The sequence below is a fragment of the Melanerpes formicivorus genome, unplaced genomic scaffold (genome assembly GCF_026170545.1).
Source record: "Melanerpes formicivorus ecotype bairdi unplaced genomic scaffold, bMelFor1.0.p_v2 SCAF_2, whole genome shotgun sequence".
Lineage (NCBI taxonomy): Eukaryota > Metazoa > Chordata > Aves > Piciformes > Picidae > Melanerpes > Melanerpes formicivorus.
In genome coordinates, this window is record NW_027142354.1 from 31,225,582 (window position 1) to 31,250,818 (window position 25,237).

A 25,237-nucleotide genomic window follows, 5' to 3' on the forward strand; every position below is an offset into this window, starting at 1 on the left:
AAATTAAAAATCAAATTTGCTTTGAATGGCCAAGCAAGTAAATGTGAAAGATAAAATAGCAAAGGCTTATTCACAGAGTATTTTCTGAAAAACTGGTTACCTTTTGAACAACTATTGCCTACTTGCCTTTAACATTTTGTTCCTTTTCAGCAATAGTGACTTGTTCAAGAGAACTTCTGAAGCTTCAGATTAAAACAAAATATCATCTAACTGAATAATATGTAAGAAATTAATACTTTGTGAAATACTTTGTGAAAAACAGAGTCCCAAATTACTCTGTTATGGAATTAAATAATACCATTTCTGTAGTGAAGCTGTATTTCTAGGCTTTTTAGCATATTACCTTTTTAGAGTAAAACACAAGGCTGAGTTGACTAAATAGTGCATCTTTGGCAGGAATGTTGTCAGAGGCAGTTTTGCAGCCACCTGTTGGAGAATCATGGTTCTCAATAGGCAGAGATTTTATCTGCGGTTTCTTCTGCTAATGATGTATCACAGAAGCTAGAAGATGGATAGGTTTAGAAAGATGATCATCTTTCATTAGAGTTTAAACTGCTCATATACCAACAGAAGCAGCTGGCAATTTCCAGTCAATGTAAGAAAACTTTATTTACCTTCATAGTACTATTAAGTAATATTGACTGTACTTGGTGTTTGTATTCCATTCAGCAGTTGCAACTACTACACCTTATGGGTATCTAGTCTCTAACTATGACTTTCAATTTCACACTTAGCAGTTCACACTACAGTGTTAAGCCATGGACCCTTTCTTTGCAGAGTCCTGCCTTTGCGCCGCCCCCACCTTCTGACAAGTTTTCCACATACTTTTGAGTGCTGTTTCTGAACAACTCATAAATTCTCTTAAAACACCCAAGAACCAAAATTCTTTTATGATAAACTACTTCTATTGTCATATTGAAAGTTCTTTTGAGAAGAAAATTGAGCATACTTTGGTATCCATACCATAAAATTGGTTTGAGAAACTTAGTCTCTACTGCACACTGTAGGGTTCAACAATTAGTTGGAAAAGTGGCACAGTTGGTAGCACATAAACCCTCTAACGGGAAGGTTGTGAGTTCAAGCCTGCAGTGGGCAGTATTGTCCTCCCTATTCTAGTCATGAGGTCTGTGGTGACAGGTTGGACTTGATGATCTTTGAGGTCACTTCCAACCTTAGGAATACTGAAAGTACTGAAACTACTTTAAGGTGGCACTAATCAGTATTATCCTCTTCCATATGCATCTGAAATGCATGATAAGTTTTAATCATTATTTCTGACGTCACTTTGATTGGGTTGGGATAGTTCTATTTACATATTTTTAATTTTACTTTTTTTCTAATGTTGTTATTGTGTTGACTACTGCTTGTAATACCTTCAACATTTACAAATTATTTCAGCATGTTTTACAGTGGAAAAACTCAATGGTTATATTCTTTACTGTTATATGACATGAATATATGGAAAGGTATGTTTAACAGTTTGGGATGATGATTGTTCCTTGTGAGATTTTTAATTATGATGCCTGACTTGGTTGTCTTCCATTTCTGAAATAACACTTCCACAAGGAAACAGAGAGTCAGTTAGCATAAATGGGAAATGTAAAAATGGCTCTTTTCCTGGTATTTCCTGGCCACCTGTGGTGATGTAAAAGGGTTTTAAAGCAATAAAAACACTGCTGTTTTTATGGATGGATGGTACCATATGGTGGGACTTTGCAGGTAAGATGCAGGAGTCTTCAGCAACATGATGATTTTACTTATTTTTAACTTTTGCACTGTTCACACCAGTCATGAAAATTAGTTGTTAAATGGATTGCAGACATGCTTCTCTCTCAGAAATCAGAGAGCCAAAATAACACTGGCCAGCTTCCAAAGAGCAACTGTCTCAAGAATTGCCTTCAGCTAGGAGAAATCCTCTTGCAAAGTGCTGCATAAAGCTGTCAATGCATCATTTCTTCAAGCATATTTTCAATGCTCTGGAATAAAATGTGTGAGACTGTATGTACTCCCATCTTAGGAAATTTGTCACAGCAATATATTGGATGTCAGTGGGGAATAAGACTTTACAAGCAAAGTGAAAATTATGGACTAAAGCAGAGAAAGCAGATTGTTCACGCAGGTTGTCACAGCAGTTGAGTTTGGCTAAACCAAAGCCTCCATGTCTTCCTTTTCCACTAACCAATCACTTTGTCTTCTGTGCGAGCAAGTCTGAATATTCCTGAGAGTATTAAAATGGAAACAGCTGGACAATCATTAGGCTGAAGTATCCTGACTCTCTCTCTCTTTTTTTTTTTTTTTTTTAATGTATTTTCATTGCATATTTATGTTATAGTTGGTTGATGTGGTCCTGCAGTCTTCTAGCCTTCTTTTTTTATTTCTTTTTATCTTACCACTTACTTGTGGTGATATTACTGTACAGACTTTCAGTTGCGGAATACTGCATGTAGGATGTTGCTAGGTTTTCATGCTTCTTTTTGCAGTAAACATTATTTATCTGTTTGCTATGTTGCAAAACTGATTCAAGAGGCACATACTGGATGTTAAAGTTACACCACCTGTTTAAAATTTTCGGAATCATTGTGCATGGCGTGAAGGTGGTGGTCACCTCAAGATCACTACACTTTATGACTTTTTGTACATTAGTTCATGTTCTTAAAAATGGCAGCCATGACACAATGTCCTCCTTCTAGCTTGGAACTGAGAATATAGTGAGAGATGTATCTGTGTGTACATCTGTGTATCTGTATACATTGCATGTCTCTATTTTCAAGAGGAAATTAATGCCTTAGTAATAATCACCTTCACAAAAATTTATGCAATAGTAATAATCACCTTTACTAAAGCAATAGAAGTGAAAAGAAATTTCTAATTAAGCTAGTTTGTTTTTTTTAAATTAAAATTTTTCAGAATCTAATTTCTTGCAGAGCTGTGTGAAAACAACTAATGATGGATCTTGCCTCATTTCTCAACCTACTGTCATAGGACAGAAGGTTCTTCTAAGGATCCTCTGAATGAAACCAAGACAGAACCAAGTTGTTGGTTGAGAAAGATGCTTTAATCATACTTTCAATTCTATGTGCAAAGAGAAAAGTATAGGAAAGGAGGAAAAGCAAGGGATAGCCACCACTGGGGATCTAGCTATGTTTCACCAATCCTGAAGAATTCAAGCAGTGGGGGAACTCAAAATGTCCAGGAGCTGGTCTCACAATTTTATAATTTTCCATTCCTGTATGCATTCTCACTTCCTTACCTGTTTGCCATAGCTTCTTGCCCAAGTGCCATTCTGTGGTTTTCTGTGCAATGTGTAGCTCCAAACTGTGCCTGTGACAGCAATTTGTGGGGAGAGTTCTTCCCACCTGATGACCCCTGACACATTCCATGAGATTTGCACAGTAAACTTCAGCTTCCAATGCAGTGCTCCTCAATCCAGAACTTGTGGCTCTGCAGAGGGACCTCGACCGACTGGACAGATGGGCAGAGTCCAACAGGATGGCATTCAACAAGTCCAAGTGCCGGGTGCTGCGCTTTGGCCATGGCAACCCCATGCAGAGCTACGGGCTGGGGTCAGAGTGGCTGGAGAGCTCCCAAACAGAGAGGGACCTGGGGGTGCTGATTGACAGCCACCTAAACATGAGCCAGCAGTGTGCCCAGGTGGCAAAGAAGGCCAACGGCATCCTGGTCAGTATCAGGAATACTGTGGCCAGCAGAAGCAGGGAAATCATTCTACCCCTGTACTCAGCACTGGTTAGGCCACAGCTTGAGTACTGTGTCCCGTGTGGATGTCAGAAAGAAATTCTTCACAGAAAGAGTGATAGGCCATTGGAATGGGCTGCCCAGGGAGATGGTGGAGTCACCATCCCTGGAAGTGTTTAAGATAAGACTGGATGAGGCACTTAATGCCATGGTTTAGTTGATTAGATGGTGTTGGGTGATAGGTTGGACTTGATGATCTTGAAGGTCTTTTCCAACCTGGTTAATTCTGTATTCTGTATAGAAGGCTAACCTTCCTGCCCTTTTCTAAAGAAAGTTTGTCATAAGTTCACTAGCTCAAACTATTTAGTTATATTATTTGTAGAATTTATTGGAGAATATGAAAACCAAAACAATAACTTTGTAACAGAATGAGAATAGATGTGGAAATCTGAAATTTTAGTTTTCTGATTAGCTTTTCCCTTGAGGCCTAAATACAGGACTACTGGCTCTGTTAGCCTATCATATACCCAGGATATGACATTTAATCCTGAGCAAAGTTTGATGGGATAAAGCCAGTTTTGTTCAAGAGACTGAAGTAATTTCATGGGAAAGCAATATTTCAAGGAACTGGAGAGAGTCCAGTGGAGTACTATGAAGATGATTAGAGAAATAGAGTATCTTTCTTATGAGGGAAGACTTTTTGGTGGTGCCCACTGACAAGACAGGGGGGCAGCAGGCGCAAACTGGAACACGAGGAGTTCCATCTGAGTCAAAGGAAAAACTTCTTTACTGTGAGGGTGACAAGAGCACTAGAACAAGCTTCCCAGAGAGGTTGTGGAGCTGCCTTCTCTGGAATTATTTAAAACCTACCTGGTCAGGTGCTCTTTTAGCAGGGGTATTTGACTAGATGATCTTCAGAGGTCCCTTCCAACTTCTACTATTCTGTAAGGCTGTGAATGGGGTTTTGATAATTGAAGTATTCTAAAATTAATTTTCTGAAAAAAAATACAAACTACTGAAGTAAAAAACAAGCATCAAATTTAATTAATTTAATTAATTTAATTCATGTTACTTCAGACATATATTGCAGTATTTTGACTGACTTGGTGTTTTTCAGCCTTGGTAGACATCTGTGCTCACTAGTACAGCCAAAGGTACAAGCTAAATGTTACATTTAATCAGCGGTCATACAGAGCTTTGTTACTGAAGCAATCATCAAAAATAAATCACTTTCCCTGTTCTTGATAGTATTGATCTCTTTATTTTAAAAGCTGCTTAAAATAAAGCAGTCTCCTGCTGATAAGAGCATTTTGAGGTAGCCTGTCTCTAATTCCTCCAACTGAAACCTTGCTTGTCCAATTAAGTATTTATTTGCAGTGTGAACATGCAGTTGGCTTTCTTTGATTTTTAGAGGGTGTGTACAACTTCCTGAATTGAAAAAAAAAAAAAAATATTCCTTTCATGCATCTGAAGCAGTTTAAAAGACAAGTAGTTGTATGCAAAAATGTGAAAACTCTTTGGAGCTCTCTGTCTGGAAAACACCAGTCACATAGTCTGGACCTTGTTTATTGCAAGCACCATAAAATGTAGCTCCTAAAAATTTACCTAGTTCCATCTTAAATACAGTTATACTTTTTTCATTCTCCACTCTTCCCATTGGAAGGCTGTCCACATCCAGACTGAATTTGATGAGTAGCAACTCTCTTGTAGCTACCACTCTGTCTTTACACCTGGCCTATTTGTACCTGCCTGTGGACATGCCAACCCTCCTGTCCTACCCTCTTCAGAATAAATTTGCATATTTGGGGTTATAGTGAAAAAATGCTCAAGTTGTTTCTTTGAAAATAAATGCTCTGCAAGATAGGATCTGATTCCATCCTGGATCAACACAGGAGCCATCAAGGAATTTAGCACCAGTTCGTTAGCATAAGTAAGTGTATATGAACTGCTAATGTGCTTTCCCTTGTGTGCTGGGCTGAAGAGCAGATGCTATTCCTAACAGCAGTGTATTTCTGTACTGCCCCACATTTCCTATCTCGCCATACATGATCTGACTGCACTTTTTTGTTTTTTTCCTTGAAAACTGTCAAAATACTTCTCCTCAGATTTTCCCCCTTGATTTTTCACGTTGCTGATTTATGCTTTTGCAGCCAGTTTTAACAGTTGTATAAGTTTATTGCTTGTACCTCTCTTAAGCATTTCTTACAATGGCTAACTGGAAGCAGATAAAGTTGACTAAAACCAGAAGTGGTATTGAACAGAAGGTCATATTACCTGCGTTATCTTCAGGAGCAATACAGCTTCTAAAAGCACAAGTTCAAAATTGCACGTTATATTCCTGCAGTGGGGGATATAGTAATCTGTAATTCAGACTTTGACCTTTGGAAAAAACCTAGTCTCTCTGTGTGAAAAACATGTGACCTCTTTTCTGAAAGCCCAAGATTTGGTATTATGCTTTCTGATGTTTGCAAGTCTAGCTCATTACTCTAGTTCTGAGTCTGCCTGCCTCTGTCTATATGTAATTTGCTTGAGGCTCTCACTTTGAATATTTTACAGCATTGGTTTGCATCTTTAAAGATTAGCAGGAAAGCATATCTTTAGCTCAAGCAATGATGAAATATTATTAATATTTAATATAACCTGTACCTGAAATTTAATACTGTGGTACCTGAGAATGAATATTTGTAACAAAAAGCCATTCTCTGTGCCTACTGAGAGCTGGCTGGGAAGAGAGCGAATTAAACTATAGACCTAACTCTCTGTAACTCTATTCTAAACACCATCATCCATAAGTGGCAAAATGTCTATTGATTAGGTATCATCAAATCCTGCAGGCAGTTTGCCTTGCCCATGCACAAATGCCCTGCAGTTTTAAGAACCACAGGAAAGTGCTGTGTAAGGATGTGTGGAAATGAAAACTCATCTTGACATCATGTTTGGTGTGCTGGACTCAAACAGCTTTAAGCTTTCAATTTCTGCCCAGACATGAGCCTGAATAACTAAGACAGGGATCATTATTTTCCCCTCCTCAAAAAAAGAAGTGCTTTAAACATCTGAGCAAGATGAAGTGCAAAATACAGATATATTCAAGGTTCGATCAAGGTAAGAGTATTCATTGGCTGTACTTAAAAAGATACCTAGTAAAAAATGAGTCTGAAATGAAAAGATTAAAGGGGAAGAAGTTTGATGTGGAAATCCAGGCTTGTGGGTGCTCGTACTAAAATAAAGACAAGTATGATTTTTTTAAAATTAGTTTGTTTCTTTTACTTGTATGTAAATATATAATTTGCTACATATTTCTTCAAAATGTTCTAGTAATCATACACATTTCTGGTACTATCAGATTTGGAAAAGGAGAAATTAGATAGGTTAATATATTAAGTGACAAGGAGCTGAAAACACAAGATAGAGAATTCGATTTTGAACAGTAGGACATGTAGAAATTAGGACTTTCAAACCGATCATTTATTTTGAAGGGCAGAAAAGGAGAGACAGGCTAAATCCTTTTACATCTTTAGGATAGTTTATTGCCTATCATTTTAAAGTCCAGACCCTTCTACTGTTCTGTCCTGAGACTTTTCCACACTTCTTTAATTAAGTTTTTAAATTTGTACATAATGTAGTAGTTGTTAAACACCCTATTTCTAAGTTGAGCACGGATACATTTTGGCTGTAGTGCAAGTCCCTTCAAGGCACTTTTGCAAGTTTCTGTTTATCTTTGTAGATTTCTATTACATGACAAATTTATTCCTCTATCTTTCTCTATGTTGAGCAGTGACTGAAAAGAAACCCAGAACAAACAAATAAAACAACACAAAAAAAACCCAAAACAAACCCACAACAACAAACCAAAACCCAACACACACACATTTGTATATTTGTAAATCTCACACGCTGGATTAGGAGTCTGTTGTGAAGTTGCATGATGTCAGTTTTTATAACGGTTAATAGTTCATATTCTATAAATTCTATCAGCAAAACCATAGGTGCTTCATGGATTATATTACTCTCATAATGCATCATCCCATCTGTACAATAATTGAGACACACCCACCATGACTTTTTAAAATACAGATATATTAATTCATGTAGGCTACTTCAAAAATTTGTTGTTAAATGATTGTACTATATCTTTCAGGAGCTGACGTGGTGAAATACCATGTTCAGGAACAGTTTAACCATTTGTCTTCTTCATTTGTGCTATGTCAATATTATCTACAGCCTGTTGTCTTCTGTTTTATTGCTTTATAACCCTACTTGTAATCCTTTTGAAAATTTGACTGTGTTTACTTATGGAACCCCCTGTAGACCTTGTTGTTCCCTCAGTTCCCTGGATGCTGTAAGTTAGAAGAGTGGGCAAAACCAATGTTTTTCTTGTTTGCTTGATGGCTTCTTTTTAATCTTATTTTTATCTGTGCTTTTGAGATTTCAACGGTGTAGAAACAAGACAAAAAGCAAAATGTAGTGCTTTTTCATTACACAATGTGTCCACATCCTTTTTACTTCCACAGTATGGGAAATTAGACAGAAACCCAAAAATATGGATCCTCTTAAAAAATGAAATTAGACAAAGGAAAAACATTAATCTACTCAAAGAACTGCATTAATCAAGCCTGTTTGCATGTTCACATGTAGTAGCATAGCAATAGGAAAAGGATAGGCTTTTCAAGGAACGTATTTTTCAGAACTACATACAGAGCATGATTTGATGATTTTATTTATTTATTAACCTTTCTGTCCCCATATTCTTACCTTTATATAAAGATCTAAAGTCTGTGTGCGTGACTGGATCTTTGCCATGTTCTTTGTGCTGGAAATATATAATGTGCTGCCTTTGATCCTGACTGACATACCCTCTGTAAAAAAACCTTTTTACTTTGTAACCAGTATTTGTCTACTCTAACTTCTTCTCAATTAAATATTGTAGTTCTTACCGCTATTCATTTCTAGAGCAGAAGCTTAGGCATATGGACTAGTGATTATACCCCCAAAAAAGCGTTAAATTATTTGCTCTTACAGATGCATGTCTCTTTACTGTGTAGTATCTGTGTAAAAAAAAAATAAAATATATATATATAAAAATTATCTATAATATGGAGTTTACAATGTTATAAATATTTAATCACAAGATACACATATGGATGCCTACTGTGAGTCACAAGAATAACTACTTGAACTGTCATCATCTAAAACCTTTCTGATGTCTTAAAGCATCTTTGCCCTAGCTCTCATCCACCTGGATGTCCCCTACTTTAAATAAGTGAATCAAACTCAAAGCTGTCGAGTCATAAAGATATAATCAGATTTGAGCCCAGAGGAGTGATAATTCTTTTAGCTCTCAGATTTTTTTTTTGTCTGGTTGGTTTTTTTTTTTTGGACTTCTTTTTTTTTGGGGGGGGGGGGGGTGGGTATGGGGAGGAAATAATTCTGTTTCTTTTCCTTGCTTCTGTATTTGATGTAGAAAGAGTAAATGGAGTGCAGACTGAAATGTGTTTTTTCCCCTAACCTATAAGCTCACCATATGTAAAAAAAGTACAGTCATGATGGATAAAACCTGTTATCTCTCTAAGGAAAGAAGTGACAGAGTTCCTCATTCTCAAAAGGAAAGCACTGAACTGTATTCTAGCATCTCATTGTGCTGTAAATAACTAAGAGATTAGATTTTCTATTCTTAATAGAGGTAATTAAACTGAAACATTGAAGTCTTTTAATATAGATTTATATTAAGTCTTTGTCAGGAGATGAAGAGCATATAAAGAATCTGCCTTGGTACAGCAGGGGATATTGAACTATTTGTATCAGAAAGAAAATCTGTAATATTTGGAGCTTATCTTGCTATATGAAATTCTCAATATTTTTCTTTTTTTTTTCTTTTCTTTTAATAACCACAGCAAGACCAGCTTTATACTTGGGCTGCAGTTAGCCAACCCACACATTCATCAGATTACATTGAAGGAAGCTTTCCCAGAAGAATTCCTTCTGCATGGCCCCCACCCAAACCTCCAGATGAAGAACAAAGACTCAAAATTAAGGGAGAAGGTATAGTTTTTGGACACAGACAAGATACATTGTATGGCATGGGGGGGAGCTGGTGTCTTTTAGAATCCAAAATATAAATTTAAGATATTAATTGCTAACAAATACCTGATTTTGCAGATCTTAGATTAGTATCATAAATTTTAGCTACTATGAATTTAATAAAATTCATCAAAAAAACATGCTTTTTGTTAACAACCAAGATGTGCACCTGACATCTACTAGGTGTGATCTTTGTTCTTTTACATGCCCTCAGAGCCATGAAATATGGCTACTTGACTTTTCTTAAAAATATGGAAAGTTTTAGAATCTCACTGATGGTATCCTGAAAGTTACTAGTGGTGCAAGGTATTCCTTTGTGGATTCAGCCATTCCCTGCTGACAGGGAGGTAGGAAGGGAATATCTGAAAAACAAATTGAGGTCTTGTTTACAAAGTCAGTTTATCTTAAAATTTGTAAGGTTACTCTACCAGCCAAATTTCTGAAACCTTCTATATACACACTAAAAGCTTTGTAAGTTGAGAAATAAAAACAAGACAAAACCCTGTTGTAGCAAACAGAGGAATCTAGGAGAGAATTTCCAACTTTGTCTTTGAGTAGTGTTGATGGGTAAACACCACAGCTTTTTGGAGGCTTAGCTTTGTGTTACTATTCACTGGCTTTCAACACTTTGTGCTGCATTGATCCCCATGACCTCAGTGGAGAGCCACTGGGTGTTTTCAAATTTTCCAATTCATACTACTTTTTTTTTTTTTTTCCTCCCCTCAGATTTGCAGAATTAAGTAATTATTTCAGCAGATCTGTTTGTATTGCCTATAGGCTTTGGGTGGAGTTAATTTAAGATTTGCTTCTCTCTGGAACCTCTCTACCACTTCCTCTGGGACATGAGAAAAGTGTTCTGTGCTCGACACCATTTATCATGACATCACCTTACTTTTTCTGGTATAGCTTATTCCCACTTTCACAAGCAAAATAAGTGATGCAGGCAAAACTGCAAAACTACTATATTATTCTGCTTATGCTGTGGCTTTTACCAAAGCAGCTTTTAATAGAGGTCAAGGAAACATTTCTGCATCCGTTTCACTGATACAAGTGAGAATGTGGAATGCTGCAGTAGTGGACTGTTTGGCTACTCAAATTTTTGTGTAATCTACTATTTTACACTGTATTCAGTGACAGTGCTGTCATTGTGGTAGAACTAATTGCCGTATCACAGTATCACTAAGGTTGGAAGAGACCTCAAAGATCATCGAGTCCAACCTGTCACCACAGACCTCATGACTAGACCATGGCACCAAGTGCCACGTCCAATCCCCTCTTGAACACCTCCAGGAACGGCGACTCCACCACCAGCAAATTTGCAGATGACACCAAGTTAGGAGCAGATGTTGGTCCATTAGAGGATGGAAAGGCTCTGCAGAGGGACCTCGACTGACTGGATAGATGGGCAGAGTACAGTGGGATGGCATTTAACAAGTCCAAGTGCCGGGTACTGCACTTTGGCCACAGCAACTCCATGCAGAGCTACAGGCTGGGGTCAGAGTGGCTGGAGAGTTGCCAAACAGAGAGGGACCTGGGGGTGCTGATTGACAGCTGCCTAAACATGAGCCAGCAGTGTGCCCAGGTGGCCAAGAAGGCCAATGGCATCCTGGCCTGCATTAGGAATAGTGTGGCCAGCAGGAGCAGGGAAGTCATTGTGCCTCTGTACTCTGCATTGGTTAGGCCACACCTTGAGTACTGTGCCCAGTTCTGGGACCCTTAGTTTAAGAAGGACATTGAGAGACTTGAACGTGTCCAGAGAAGGGCAACAAGGCTGGTGAGAGGCCTTGAACACAAGCCCTATGAGGAGAGGCTGAGGGAGCTGGGATTGTTTAGCCTGGAGAAGAGGAGGCTCAGGGGTGACCTCATTTGCTGTCTACAACTACCTGAAAGGTGGATGTAGCCAGGAAGGGGTTGGTCTCTTCTCCCAGGCAACCAGCACCAGAACAAGAGGACACAGTCTCAAGCTGCACCAGGGGAAGTTTATACTCGAGGTGAGGACAAAGTTCTTCACTGAGAGAGTTATTCATCACTGAAATGGGCTGCCCAGGGAGGGGGCGGAGTCACCGTCCCTGGAGGTGTTCAAGAGGGGATTGGACATGGCACTTGGTGCCATGGTGTAGTCATGAGGTCTGTGGTGACAGGTTGGACTCGATGATCCTCGAGGTCTCTTCCAACCTTAGTGATACTGTGATACCTCCCCGGGCAGCCCATTCCAATGACAAAAATATTTTTAGATGTCAAGACTTTTATTATTTTTAATAGTTTGGAAGAGTATTTCCACCAGGAGGGTAATGCTAATAATTTTAAAGTGTATTCATTTTATACATGGTTTGCTTCTATCTGATGTTGTTCTATTTAATATTATACCTACTACACAGATGTAATATTTGCAGTACTTGCCTGTTCCTTATCTTAGCCACTGCCATCTCAAAAACTGCAAAAGTGTTAAGAAAATGGAAGTCTTATGTGAAATTGTGTATTGTGACTGTTTGTTTCTTAATGGAACATAGCCCTCAAAATTTATTTGAGGTGCTGATAAAAATATTATTAAAATTTTGGGTTCATCAGCCTGAATTTGCACTGCAGGGCATAGAGAGAACAACAAAAAAAAAAAAATTATAATTGTTCTGTTTACTATGTAGGCAGTAAAATAATTTAACTTTTTGATTGTTCCTATGCATGCCATCTGGAAGAACAAGGAGGTAAGTCACTTTTCATGTGAAACCTGAAGGATAAACACCTTCCCCAAGATTTCTAACTATATTATGTTTAAATGCCTTTTGAAAGGTAGAGAGGGTAAACATCTGTAAAGGATCTAAATTATTGTGTGCAGAGTAGCTGTATTTTGCATTATGTGTAACTATTTCTGCAGGGAAGAAACAGTTACAATAGAATCACAGAATTTTTTTTTGTTTGGAAAAGACCTCCAAGATCATCAAGTCCAACTGACAACCTAAGATCAGGATGGCCATTGAAGCATGTCCTAGGGTGCCATAGCTATGTGTCTTGAGCACCTCCAGGGACAGCGACTCCACCACCTCCCTGGACAACCTATTCTATTTTCTGACCATTGTATCCATAAAAAAAATTTTCCTAATATCTAGTCTAAACCTCCCTGGCACAATCTCAGACTGTTTCCTCTCCTTCTATCACCTGATACTAGGAAGACAATGCCCATACACACTTCACAACAGCCTCTTTTCAGGTAGTTGTAGAAAGCAATGAGGTCTCCCTTCAGCCTCATTTTCTCCATACTAAACAACTCCTGCTCCCTCAGCCACTCCTCATAAGACCTGTTTTCTAGACCATTCTTCATCTTTGTTGCCATTCTCTGCACATGTTCCAACAACTCAATGTCTTGTAGTCGGGGGCCCAAAACTGAACACAGCACTTGAGGTGTGACCTCACCAGTTCCAAGTACAGGGGCATGATCCCTTCCCCATTAACATCACAAACAATGGTTTCTAAGCAAAACCATCCATTTCAGCCAATAGTATTCATACAGAAAGCAATGTAACAGGATTTCTAGATGTAGGGTCTTTATTTTCATTATACATGTTATGATGAGGACAGTGCTAAGCCCTCACGTTTTAAGTAAGGCAAGAGGAAATTCTACAAAGTATTAGGTAATCTGTTAACTACTTAGTTAATTTAGAAACAATCTGTTTAATGTAGTATGTGTTAGTTTTGCTGTGTGTTCTGTCATGTGGAGCACTGCTGGGTGCAACAAAAAGGCCTATTAATGTGGTCAAGGGAGTTTTGGGTTTTTTCATCAAGTCGATTTGGTTTGAGTTTTTGGTTGGCTATTTATTAACAAACAGATATTTGGAAATACCTAATATGAATTAGGGCTCACATCAGCAGATATTTATGCCAAAACCATTTTCCAGTTCTGTAGTCAGAAAAGTTTTTTGACAAAATGAGTCAATATCAGTGAGATCAATGTGTATGCCATTAATGTTCCACCTGAATACCCAAAATCATTCTGTCACCTCTAATGGTATTTGACACTAGCACTCTCACACCCCAGCATGTTGCCCGAGTCTATACACAACAGAATATTTGAAATTGAGTTATTTTAGTGCTTTGCTGACTACATTATTCCACATATAGGAAAAGTAAAGTATGCAGGCACTGGAGCCTAGTCTGTCTCCAATGTGACTGTCTGAATCACTTGGGCAGAGGCTCAACTTCTGCAAAATGAGACAGTCTCAACACAATAAACATGTGGGTTTACACCCTGGAATCTAAGTTAGTCTATTACAAAGCTAGACTTGTCCAGATATTTCTTTCATTTATTTTAATTAAAAATGAGGGAGGAAAAAAATACAAATTTTTGGTCTGGGTTAAAGGGGAGATTTTATTAGTCCTGTAGCACTTTTTTCCCTTTCCTTAACTCTATTGTAGTTGTTTGTTTGTTTGTTTTCTTTTGTTGCAGTGATGAGGTTTGTTTTAGTTTTGGGAAACCAAGAATCTGTTTGCTGCAGATCCATTTGTATTTGGTGAATTTTGTTAAGCTAATCTTAAAATTAACTGGGTTTGTCCCCTGAATCTGGCTTTAATTTAGAAGAACAACCCACCTTCATCCAGGTTTTTATAATTTGGAACAATTCTGTCAGATGAGATTGGAAATTCTCTTTTAGTAAACAATTTAAAAAGTAATAAAGATTGAGGATTGTTAATTTTCAAGGGATAGCCTTGCAGTGTAACTGCAACTGGCAATGGAACTTGCCTCTTGTATGTCCAATTTCTCAAGAACCAGGGTTGTCAGAAAGCTGTGAGGAGACCAAATGTCTAGGAGCTCTGAATCCAGAGGCTCTGGACCACAACTGTTTCACTCTTCCTGCAAATGGTCAATAATTTTGTCTGCTTTATGTTAATATCCTTAAAAGATATTAGAAGAATGTGAGACACAAGTTCTCTGAGCATGTATATGAAAAGACTTCTGTTCTGTGTGCAAAATGAGACTCACCAGTTAAGGAGGCATGAGCAGCAGTAGCTACTAAGATGGTTAGAGAGCTTTGTACCATGTAGGTGCTGGAGTCTTTTTGTTTAGGTTTGATTTTTTTGCATGTTTTCTAGCAGGTTTTGTCTTCTAGTTATCAGTCAAGGAAATTGAGGTGCAGAGGAACTCTTTAAGATCAGAGAAGAAATCTGTGGAAAATTCAGAATAGAAAACAGCTTTTAATTCAGTCCCTGTGCTTGAACAACTATACTCACTTTCTTCCATAAATAAACTAAAATTAAGTCTTCGTTATTCTTTACAATGATTTACCATATTACATGCTTGTGTGATTTCCAGCACAAAATATGTAATTTCTTCTATTTGTCAGCCACTCAAAATACAGCACTGTAGGGAAAAAATGCAGGAATGTACAGCCTGTGTGTCTCACTGAAATATGTATTAGCACAATCAGGCTTTTAATGTGATTTCTTTTGTGCTTAAGTTTGGTTTACATGGAAATGTTTGTTTGTTTTAAAAAGCTCTCAAAAATTAGTATTGGTGGACAGAATAATTGTTATCCATATTTTAATATAAAGAAGGGTTGGGATGGGTGTCTTATGTTTTGATGTCCATTTTCCAGGTCAAGTGTGCAGATAAACATTCATAGTCCCACTATGTATTTTTTTTTTCATTTTCACAGTGACAACTGGAGACCTGTTGTTCAATTTAAAAACTATAATTCTGGCATAAATATTTATTTGTCTCTATTTAAAACAGTAATTAAGAGAGTGAATTCTTAGATATCAAGCAGGACTCGTTAGTTCTTGCAAAGTAGAAAATAATTGAAGAAACAACTAAAATGAAGTGCTCTTTCATGTTCATTGTAAATGAGTAATGTCATCAAAATTTCAGAAGTCAGATGAATGCTGGTCCTTTGCCCAAAAGAGAAAATGTAGAATTCAAGACAAAGGTGAATTATTTTCATATCCTCAGTTTGAATAACCCAATTTCTGGGAAGCTCTGACTGTGTCCTTACACAATAAGTGTACTGTCTCAAACTCTTCCTTTGTAAGCCTGAGACGCTGTAAATGGTGACTAATAAAGCTAGGATGAAACTGAAATTTTGCAAAATGTATTTGCAATAGTAAGGCCAGTTGCAATCAAACATGCTTTTAAAATGTGAATTTAGGGATGTATCATTATCAGTCTTACTGTGGAGATTTCAAATTCTGACATCAGGGCAGAGAAAGGCCACTAAGAGGATAAGCAAAAGACAGAATAGCTGAAAACAGTCATTCTGCTCACGAGTTCTTTTGGCCCTTTGTGAACAGACCTTAGGGCAGAAATACTTCTTAATGGTATTGGATGAGAAGAAAAAGTACAAGAACCTTCCCTTGACCTTCTGTGGATTGTGTTTTATAGAACCATAAGTAACTTTTTTTATCTGAATCAGAAAATGTGACAATAGAAATGGATTTCTTTCAAGTTGATAGTGTTTAATGTTGAGTCATAATACATATATCACAATTTGAGTTCAGGCTGGCTCTATTTATGAATATAAACTGTCTCATTAATTTTAGATGGATAATTTGGAAAATTAGACTTTTTACATTGCTTTCTTTCTAATGCTCTTTTAATGAAATTCTTAATGTGTATTGTTAAAGATTAATGTTTTCAATATATAAAACATTTAAATTTTGTGTCTTTTTGAATTCAGAGTTGAAATCTACTGTTCTTGAAACAGAGAAACAATACACAGAAAGCGTTCAACAGGTACAGGTAAGATTCTAAAATATGTATTTGATTTATAGTTTTCTACAAAGATGGGTAAAGCAGCCATTCAGACATTTTAAAAACAGTTTTATGTACTGAATGTTCTGAATGAAAACATTTGGAAGAGTGCTTTTGATTCTAAATTTTTATTTCAAAATACTAACATGCTCCACAGTGTATCTTGTATACAGAGACTGGAGGTTCCTGCCTAAAGTAATTCTTGTAAAATTTCTGTTGGTTAATTCACATGGAAGAAAGCTGACAGTTGGTTCTGGAGGTCTGAAGGTGTTACTAAGGAACAGTAAAATAAAATCTGTTTGTTGGCTAATCTAAAAATTTTCATGTGAACAGTAGCAAAGATTTCTGTTTCTCCACTGAAGTGTACATCAACAGTAGTTGGCTTACTTGAAAAAAAAAACAACCAACCAAACATTTGCTTCAGACTGTTTTGTTTGGGGGCGTTTGTTATTTTAAAAATTAACCTATTATGTTGTCCAACCACTAAGTTGCATTTGCTAGCGTTAGAGCTCAGTGTTAATCTCTGACAACAGTGATGGGAACTTCTTTCATTCTATACTATTAATCATCAATGAATGGTTGGATGGGGACTTTGAGCAACATAGTCTGGAAGAAGGCACCCTTGGCCATGGTGCTGGGGCTGGGTGACCTTTAAGGTCCCTTCTAACCCAAACCATTCTATAAAAGAGAAGCAAAAATAACTCTCTTGAATGCATGATTACCTTACAGAAAATTATCTCAAGGTTTTTGCTGTCATCACTCTGGTTTATTTTGAAAATCATAGCCGATGTTGTTTAATTTCAGAACTTGTGTCAATAAAATGTTTTCATATGTTCAGTTTAGTTCTATACAGTCCCAAATTGCTGAGTGTGTTCTACCTATCAATATCTATTTGAATCTATAAAAGTGTCTAGAAAGTAGAATGGTCACACTAACATTTTTACCATTTATAGGTAAATCCTTTACAGAATTCAGGTAATTCCTGTGTTATTTGTACTTTCTTGAAGTAAGAAAATACTGTGAAATGCTTCTGTTGGAGGCCTATCCTCTTTTACTATTGTGCAGTTTATCCATTTTTTTTTTCTGAAGAAAGCAAGCATTGCCTGAAGTTAGCCACATAGGTGATTCTTCTCTTTTCTTTCAATACCTGACAAAGGAAGAGAGCCCTAATGTAAGTTTTGAAGCTGATCGATTAAGTCTACTTGTAGCTGCCTTCTGTCTCCCTTCTCTGGGAAAAGACATCTTACACATGCTCCTTAAATAACTGGAGATGGTTGATACTGACACAAACGCATATGTAACATGATGCTGGTAATTTATCTCAATTATGACAGTTAACAAAAACACTCAGAATAATTTTACATTAAAAGTACAAGTAACACAGAGAGCCTGGATTCTACATTTTCAGGGCATTTTAAGAACCTTTTTTTATGTATCACCTTTCTTTTTCTTTAAAATGTTAGACATAACTTTTCTGTGTTGCTGCAATATTTCCTAAAGTTTTAAAGCCTGCTCTTTTGAGTACAAAATAGCTAATTTTCAAAAAATGACAGCTAAAAATAGGGGTCCCTGTGCTAAACCTAAGCACAGGAATTGGTAAGTAGAGGAAAAATAAGGAAAACTAGCAACAATTTCAAGTACTGGTTTTGAAATGCTAGAGGATCAATGTTTGTTTAGCCTTCCCAGTATGAACAAAGAACACTTTGTTAGGCATCACTCCTTTAGTGAAGGAAGAAGAGAAAAATTGAATGTTCTAATGTTTAGATTTGACAGCTTCATTTCTGGGCAAAAGCCAATTTCCTCTGTATCATACTCCTGATCTTTGTGGTACCCTTGCAGTTTTCTCTGCGTTTTAACTCAGTTTTCAGGTTTGCTTGGGTTTTGTGTACATGATAGACAAAACCAGAGTTTTAGCAGTAAGAAAAAAGAAGCGCATCTAATAAATGTAAAATAAGTACATAAAAACTAGACTGTGGTTAGTAGTGGGACATCACAGAACCAAAAATCTAAAGTTGTTTGAAAGTCATCTAAATTCCTTGTTCTCTTATACACCTTACTATCATGATATTTCAGATTTACTCTTTTTTTTTTATTATTGTTTATAAGTGTCTGTTGTGAGTATCAAACAAACTTAAAAAGCAAGCCCTCATTATCCGTATTTAAAGGTCAGCATCCAGATGTAATGAATTCTTCTTAAAGCCATTGAGGATTCCCAGTCTTCATAAACCTTTCTCAGAAGATGAGGTTTTGACAGACTCTTCCAGTTTCTAGCAGTTCAGTTATGAGATAGTTCACACATTTCTACTGCATGATCTACTGGTGCACTTTTCAATAGTATCAGAGAGTAACAATGCCAGCCTTAAAAACCTTAAATTACAGGATACATTTTTGCCATGTTGAATATACTTTCTGCTTTGGAAGAGTGGCTCTCGGAGTGTCTCTTCTAGAGTGTTCCTATCTACCGCACTTTGTTGGTAACCCCTCTCTCAGCCTTTCAGTAGGGACCACTTTTTTTACTCTACTCTTTAACTACTAATTATTATAACTCCTTAGGGTAATAACTTAGTGACATTTCAGATGTTCTAGTTTTGACAGTAATATAATAAAAAAGGTTATGAAATCTTTTAATAGTCATAATCAGTCCATTTAGAAAAGAGAAAATATTGGCAGGATTGGGATTTACTTTTCATTGTTATAAAATGTCACGTCTAGATTTTGTCTTGCATGCTAGTCAAAATCCTCTCTTAAGTGAAATTTTGTAAAGATGATTCTTTACAGGTGAGTGTAACGTAAGGAATGTAAATGTAAGATGTGTCTGAAAAGGTGAAATGATTCTGCTACACATGCAAAAAGAACAAAACTAAAAGGGAATTTTTTAAGCCTGTTTGATATTACATGGCTTTTCATAGTCAAGGAAATCTGTAGATGAGGCTGGATAAAAATGGAGTTCAACAAAAAAAAAAAATAGTAATTGGTAACTCTTCTGCAATGGCTCTTTTTAGACTACTTCATTTCACACATTATTTCTTGAGATATTCATTCAGAAGGACCTTGTCATTCTGGGAATGAATTGCTCTTCTTCCATGCCTTCACTATTTGCCAGGTTACTTTCTGTAAGGTGGAAGAGAGGGCCTTGGGGACACAATACAGTTTCCTGTAAAACTATTATTTTCCTAAAAAAATGTGATTGCTAAAGTCTGAGATTTCAGTAGGGTGGGAAAATGTACATATTTGTTTAAAAATAAAAAATTAGCAATTCACGAGCATCTACTATATTCAGCTGTCTCATTGATGAAAGGAAGGAGTATGAAAGAAGCAAACTTTTTGAAAGTTTTCCATATGAACTGAATTACAGCAAAGTCTGCACCTATTAAACTTTTCAAAGTAAATACTACAGCTAACCAACAATCTCTGTCCTGACAAACAGAATCGGAAATGTTTTAAGGAGAACTTAGCAATATAAACTTCCTGCAACATCATCCCAGCATACCTCAATCTCAGAAAACAAAAAAGTTAAGAAATTTCAGAGGTATATATCTGTTTTCCTTTTATCTTGGGGGGGAGGGGGAAAGAGAGCGAACTGGGCTGGCAATGTATGATGTCCGGGAACTTATGTTCTAATTGTAGGTGAGTATCAGGAAGCATCTGTAGGCTTACAGCATATGTTGGCTTATAGCATATGTTAGCCTTGAAAATAAATTATGCTTTAAGGAAAAATGCACTGAGAGGAAAGGGGAAGAAAAAAAGTTTGTCTAAAACAGTACGTGATAGGAACCTGGCAGAAGGCATCAGTGCTGGGATCACAGGTATTGCTGAAGTGCAGAGTATTTTGCTCAAATAGTAAAAGGCAAACTAAACTTCATCAAACTTCACTCCAGGACAGGAAAAGTGCAAATCAGGTCTACTCTACATTTATTTTCATAGTCATACTGGGTTTGCACAAGTTTCCAATTTTTTATTGCTGGAAAGCTGTCTTTGATTCTTAGTATTAGAACTTAATTTTCCAATTAAATATGTTGCAATTTTACGGTTTCTCTTTGGTTTGTTTTTAGCCTAATAAGCACTAATAGATATTTAATTTTTTACAGTTGTAGTAGATTTAAAAAAAAAAAAAAATAATTAAAAGTGAGGTTCTCAGAGACGAAACTTCAATATAATTTAAATAGAGATTTTCTGTTTCAGTCTTTTATTCTTCCTGTATGACTAGTAACTGAACTTTGTGATTAAAACACTGTCTTCTGATAAGATGATGATTTCTTAAGCCGTGAAGGAATGTAAGCAGAAATATTAGAAATGAAGGAAAGTTAGTTAGAACCTGAGACACCTTGAAGAAGTCGGCCTACTCAGCCAGTAGATGGCAGTCAAGTATTTCTGAATGGCCCATACAGGGCACTTGAAAGTCATTCCCGGGGGTTTCTGCAGATTACCTACAGTGAGAATTTTCAATTTTCATTATATTTGGGCTTTTTGTTTGTTTGCCTGTTTGTTTGTTTTCAGTCATGAAAGGGGGTCTTTCTGGTAGTTAATGAGTTATCCTGTAAAAAATACACACACTGTAAATCTGAACAAGATTTAGTAATTAGAGCATCAGTGAAAGATAATAAAATTGAATCCTAAACATAGTAACAAAAATCCTAAAACATGCAATGTTTAGAAAGTTCTGTTCTGTCACTGCTAAGATTGTTGGAGTTTTAATTTAGGGTTTTGGGGTTTTGTTTCATTAGGTGTTTTGGGTTGAGTTTTTTGTGGGGGTTTCAGTGGGGTTGTTTCTTTGGGGTTTTTTATTATTTGTTTGGGTTGTGTTTTGGGTTTTGTTTTAAACTAGTGAAGAGACCGTATTTTATGTGGTCTACAAGATTTCTGGATTACTGTCTTTGTAGTAGTAATTTTAAAGTTTTACCATTGAAATGCCAATATTTAAACAGAGGTCAGTTCTTATATACGAAATTAATTTCTTTAATCATAATCCTGAATCTTTTCTACTTACCTCTGGTGAGGGATAAATTGAAAACAATGACAAAAGATAAAAATGTGACAGACCTATTTGTAATTAATTGACATACACATAATATGAATCATAGACTCCACAGTTAAAGTAAATATAGGAGTATATACTTCAAGCCTGTGCGGTAGTAAAATAAAAGCAGTTAATTCTCAGAAAAAATGTTAGTGTTTTATATTATATCCAGACTTCACAATACTTGGATTGACTTCTTTTGTTTTGCTTGAAGGCAGCATTTGCTTCTCTTAAGGGGAACAATAAATTGGTATAATCTTCAGTGGAGTGACAATAGGACATTTTTGCATTCTTTCTCCTGTCTGTGGTGAAACTAAAATCTGTTTTATTCTAATCTGTGTGCTTGATGTTAATGCCAAGATGAAGTTTTAAATATATGTTCATTTCACTTTGAAAGGCTCTTTATTCTGGTTCTCCACTGTGATACGTGGCATGCTACCTTAATTACAGCTCTGAAAAATACATGAGAATCATATCATGATTTAGGGATGAAAAGACATTAGGAGATGATGCTGTCCAATCCCTTCCCCATCACCACCTCTTCCAAGCAAGGCTAGCTTTGATTATTTTTGTTATGACTTTGTTCATCTCTGTGGATGAGTATGTGGCAATCCTAATATGTACTTCCTGCTTTGCCTGGTCAGTGTAAAAATGGTATGTCTTGCTACATTTCCACTGTATTATTTTGATAACAGTTTAAGGAGATAAAAATGTGTGCTTTACAAGCACGCCTATTACCTGTGAGCTTCTCCTAATTCAAATACTGTGTCCTTACAAACTTTGATTAAAATTCATGAAAAGCTTCTGGCTGAGTTCAAGTGATACAGCTAGTTTCACAACTTTCACATCACAGAATTTTATGAGAATGTGTCAGAGCTTAATTACATATTTTGCAACTTGTAGTCATAATGTGTATTATGCATTTTTAATTTTGACTAGATTTTATAGACAAAACCAGCCAGACCTTTTTTTGTTATTTTAGCTGCAACTTCCTTGAAGACTAGCACCAAGCTAAAGGTTCAAGCAATAGTAATGTCTGAATAGTGTGCTCGCAAATCCCATCCAATGGAATTTAACTTAAAATTTACAGATTTCCACTCCTGCTGTCATTAATAGGAAGACAAGGAGAAATAAGAGTAAAACTGAGGAATTTATTAATTTTAACCGGAATTATTTGGTGATACTTAATGTTCTTGGCTATAGCACAAGACACTTTCTCCTTCTTTCTCAAGAGATGGTTTGTTATACCCAACAGTGCTTGCACAAGAAGAATTACTACTTCTGTTTCTGTGTGATTCTGAGCACTAGTATATATCTCCTATTGCTTTTTATAGTGAGCTTCATGTAAAATATTAAGAGAGTACTATTACTTCTCTGAAGGAGCAGCGAATAGAAATGTATTATAGGCAAGCACTTATTGAAAAAGCAATTTGGAATTCTTTTCTTTTTTCCTCTGATTCCTCCTTCTTTTTAGTTGTGAAAATAGGTAAATTAAGATTGTTCATTCCATCTATGAATTCATGGTCAGAGTGAAATCTATATCAGCGCTGTATTTGGTAATTATTTAAATGCAGTTAAAATTCTCTCTCTAAAACAGAAATTCTGTTTTAGATTAAAATCCACAAACTCTTCTCCCTAAAATACATTTTAAATAGAAAGTTTGGTTATTTGTTTGGTTACTCCTCTCACCTTTTGGAGAGAAGGACACACAGAGGTTTTGTATAGTTAATGGTACCATATATTTGAATGACATGAAATGTTTTGGGTATTTTAGTATTTACATATATAATTTCCAAATCTTTTGTAAAATAAATAAAAAACAAAAACCCAACACCAACAAACCACAGAAGCTGAATTGAACAGATGAAGAAATATTATTAAATACAAGAGAGCAGTATGAAAAAGTGGGTGCATATAAGTTTGTGTGCATATACATACCTGTACAGATGCACATTCTATAAAATGTGTCTCCAAAGAACATCTGGTCAGTGAAAGAAAAATTCATCTTGTGACATTCCTAGCAGGACAGACTGAGCTTTTTTGCCAAGCTTGCTTAGTGTATTTGAAAGTCTTCATCCAGTCAAAAGTAAGCCATATTCTAAATGTAAAATTCTTTTACTTCTCTTAACATTTAAGGTGCTGTTTTACAGTTCTGTAGATACTGAAAATTTTTCACAGGATTCTATGTGTAGAAGAGAGGAAAAAAAAAACACTTTTGTTAGTAAAAACTAGAACTTAGAAATGTAAAATACAATTTAATTTTTTAATACATATTTTTTCCTTTTTTTGTGTTCTGTAGAGAATAAACCTAAAACTATTGATAAAAATTAACTCGCCTATTTCTGAATATTTAATTACTTCCTTTTTCAATATTTATCTTTTTCTGAAGAGACAAATTATTTTTTTTTTTTCCTAATGACCATGATACCAAAAGGTTTTTATTTTAACCTCTTCAAACATTTGATGTTCTGTCAGTCAGAATGACACAGATTTTAATATAGCCTTCATGCTTTCAAAGAGCTAGAGAAGCTGACTTTGCATTCAGCATATTCATTGGGGATATTTGTGAAGGCTCTGATTCTATTTCTCCAAACTTTTTTTACTTGTGGGTAATAGGGTCATACATCAGGGTAGTGAAGACTGCTCATTCTTTTCTACAAAGATTTATTTTTATTGTGGTTATTTTTTACTGCTTACTGCCTGCTGGAAGCCTGAAACAAAAGCAACATGTGAACCTCTCATTTTGTGGTCTGGCTGAACTCTTAGATAAAAAGGGCAAGTACTGTGTAGAAGTATCATACTCCTCACGATCGCTTATCAGGTTGCAGTAAGAATCACCTGGAAAATCATTAGCTTTTTTTCATCACCAGTACTGGATATTAAATGCATTCTTCAGCCTTCAAATTTAAATAATTAATGTGAGTATTTGGGGCAATTGAATCCTTACTGTTATTTCCAGAATAAAAACTCATGGAGTTTCTGTATATAAAGGATACAGAAATAACAATAGAATAAGGTAATTTACACAGTGAGTAGTTGAAAATCAGGAAAAGGTCTGGTATGAAAAAGTTCAACTCCTTTCTATAGTATGCCAGTGTGGTAACGTTCAATATGCCAGTAACTTATTTTGTGTTTTAACAAAATGAGATAGATGGTTGCCTTGTTCTGGATACACAGTAAAAACGTCCTCACCTTTCAGGCTGGAGAAGACCCTTGAGATCATTAGGTACAACCATTAACCCTATTCTAAATTGTATCTTTAAGTGCCTCATCTAAACAACCTTTAAACACATCCAGAGATGGTAATTCAACCACCTTCCTGGACAGCCTGTTACAACGCTTCACTGCCCTATCAGTGAAAAAAATTTTCCTAATGTCTAGCCTAAACTTACCCTGGTGCAGCTTGAGGTCATTCCCTCTTGTCCTATCACTAATTACTTTTGAGGAGAGACCAACACCTACCTCTCCATATTGTCCTTTCAGATAGCTGTAGAGAGCAATAAGGTTTCTCCTGAACCTACTCTTCCTCAAGCTAGACAGTCCCAGTTCCCTTAGTCACTCTTCATTAGACTTATGCTGGCATAGATGGCAAGGCTTTAGTTATCTCTTATTCTGCCAAAATACTTGAGTGCAGCATGCTCTAACAGTCTGTGTGATGAACAGAACACCTGAAAAAAACAAAACACACAACAGAAATAGGCAAAATAAGGTTA

The 25,237-nt window shown here is 36.2% G+C and overlaps 1 protein-coding gene across 1 annotated transcript in view; it reads left to right on the forward strand.

Moving 5' to 3' along the window:
* Positions 1-25,237, forward strand: part of FMN2 (formin 2) — a 164,650-nt gene that overhangs the window by 22,263 nt on the left and 117,150 nt on the right. The window contains 2 exon segments of the mRNA XM_068155191.1: positions 9,585-9,732; positions 16,434-16,495. Of these exon segments, the coding sequence (XP_068011292.1) occupies positions 9,585-9,732; positions 16,434-16,495 (210 nt within the window).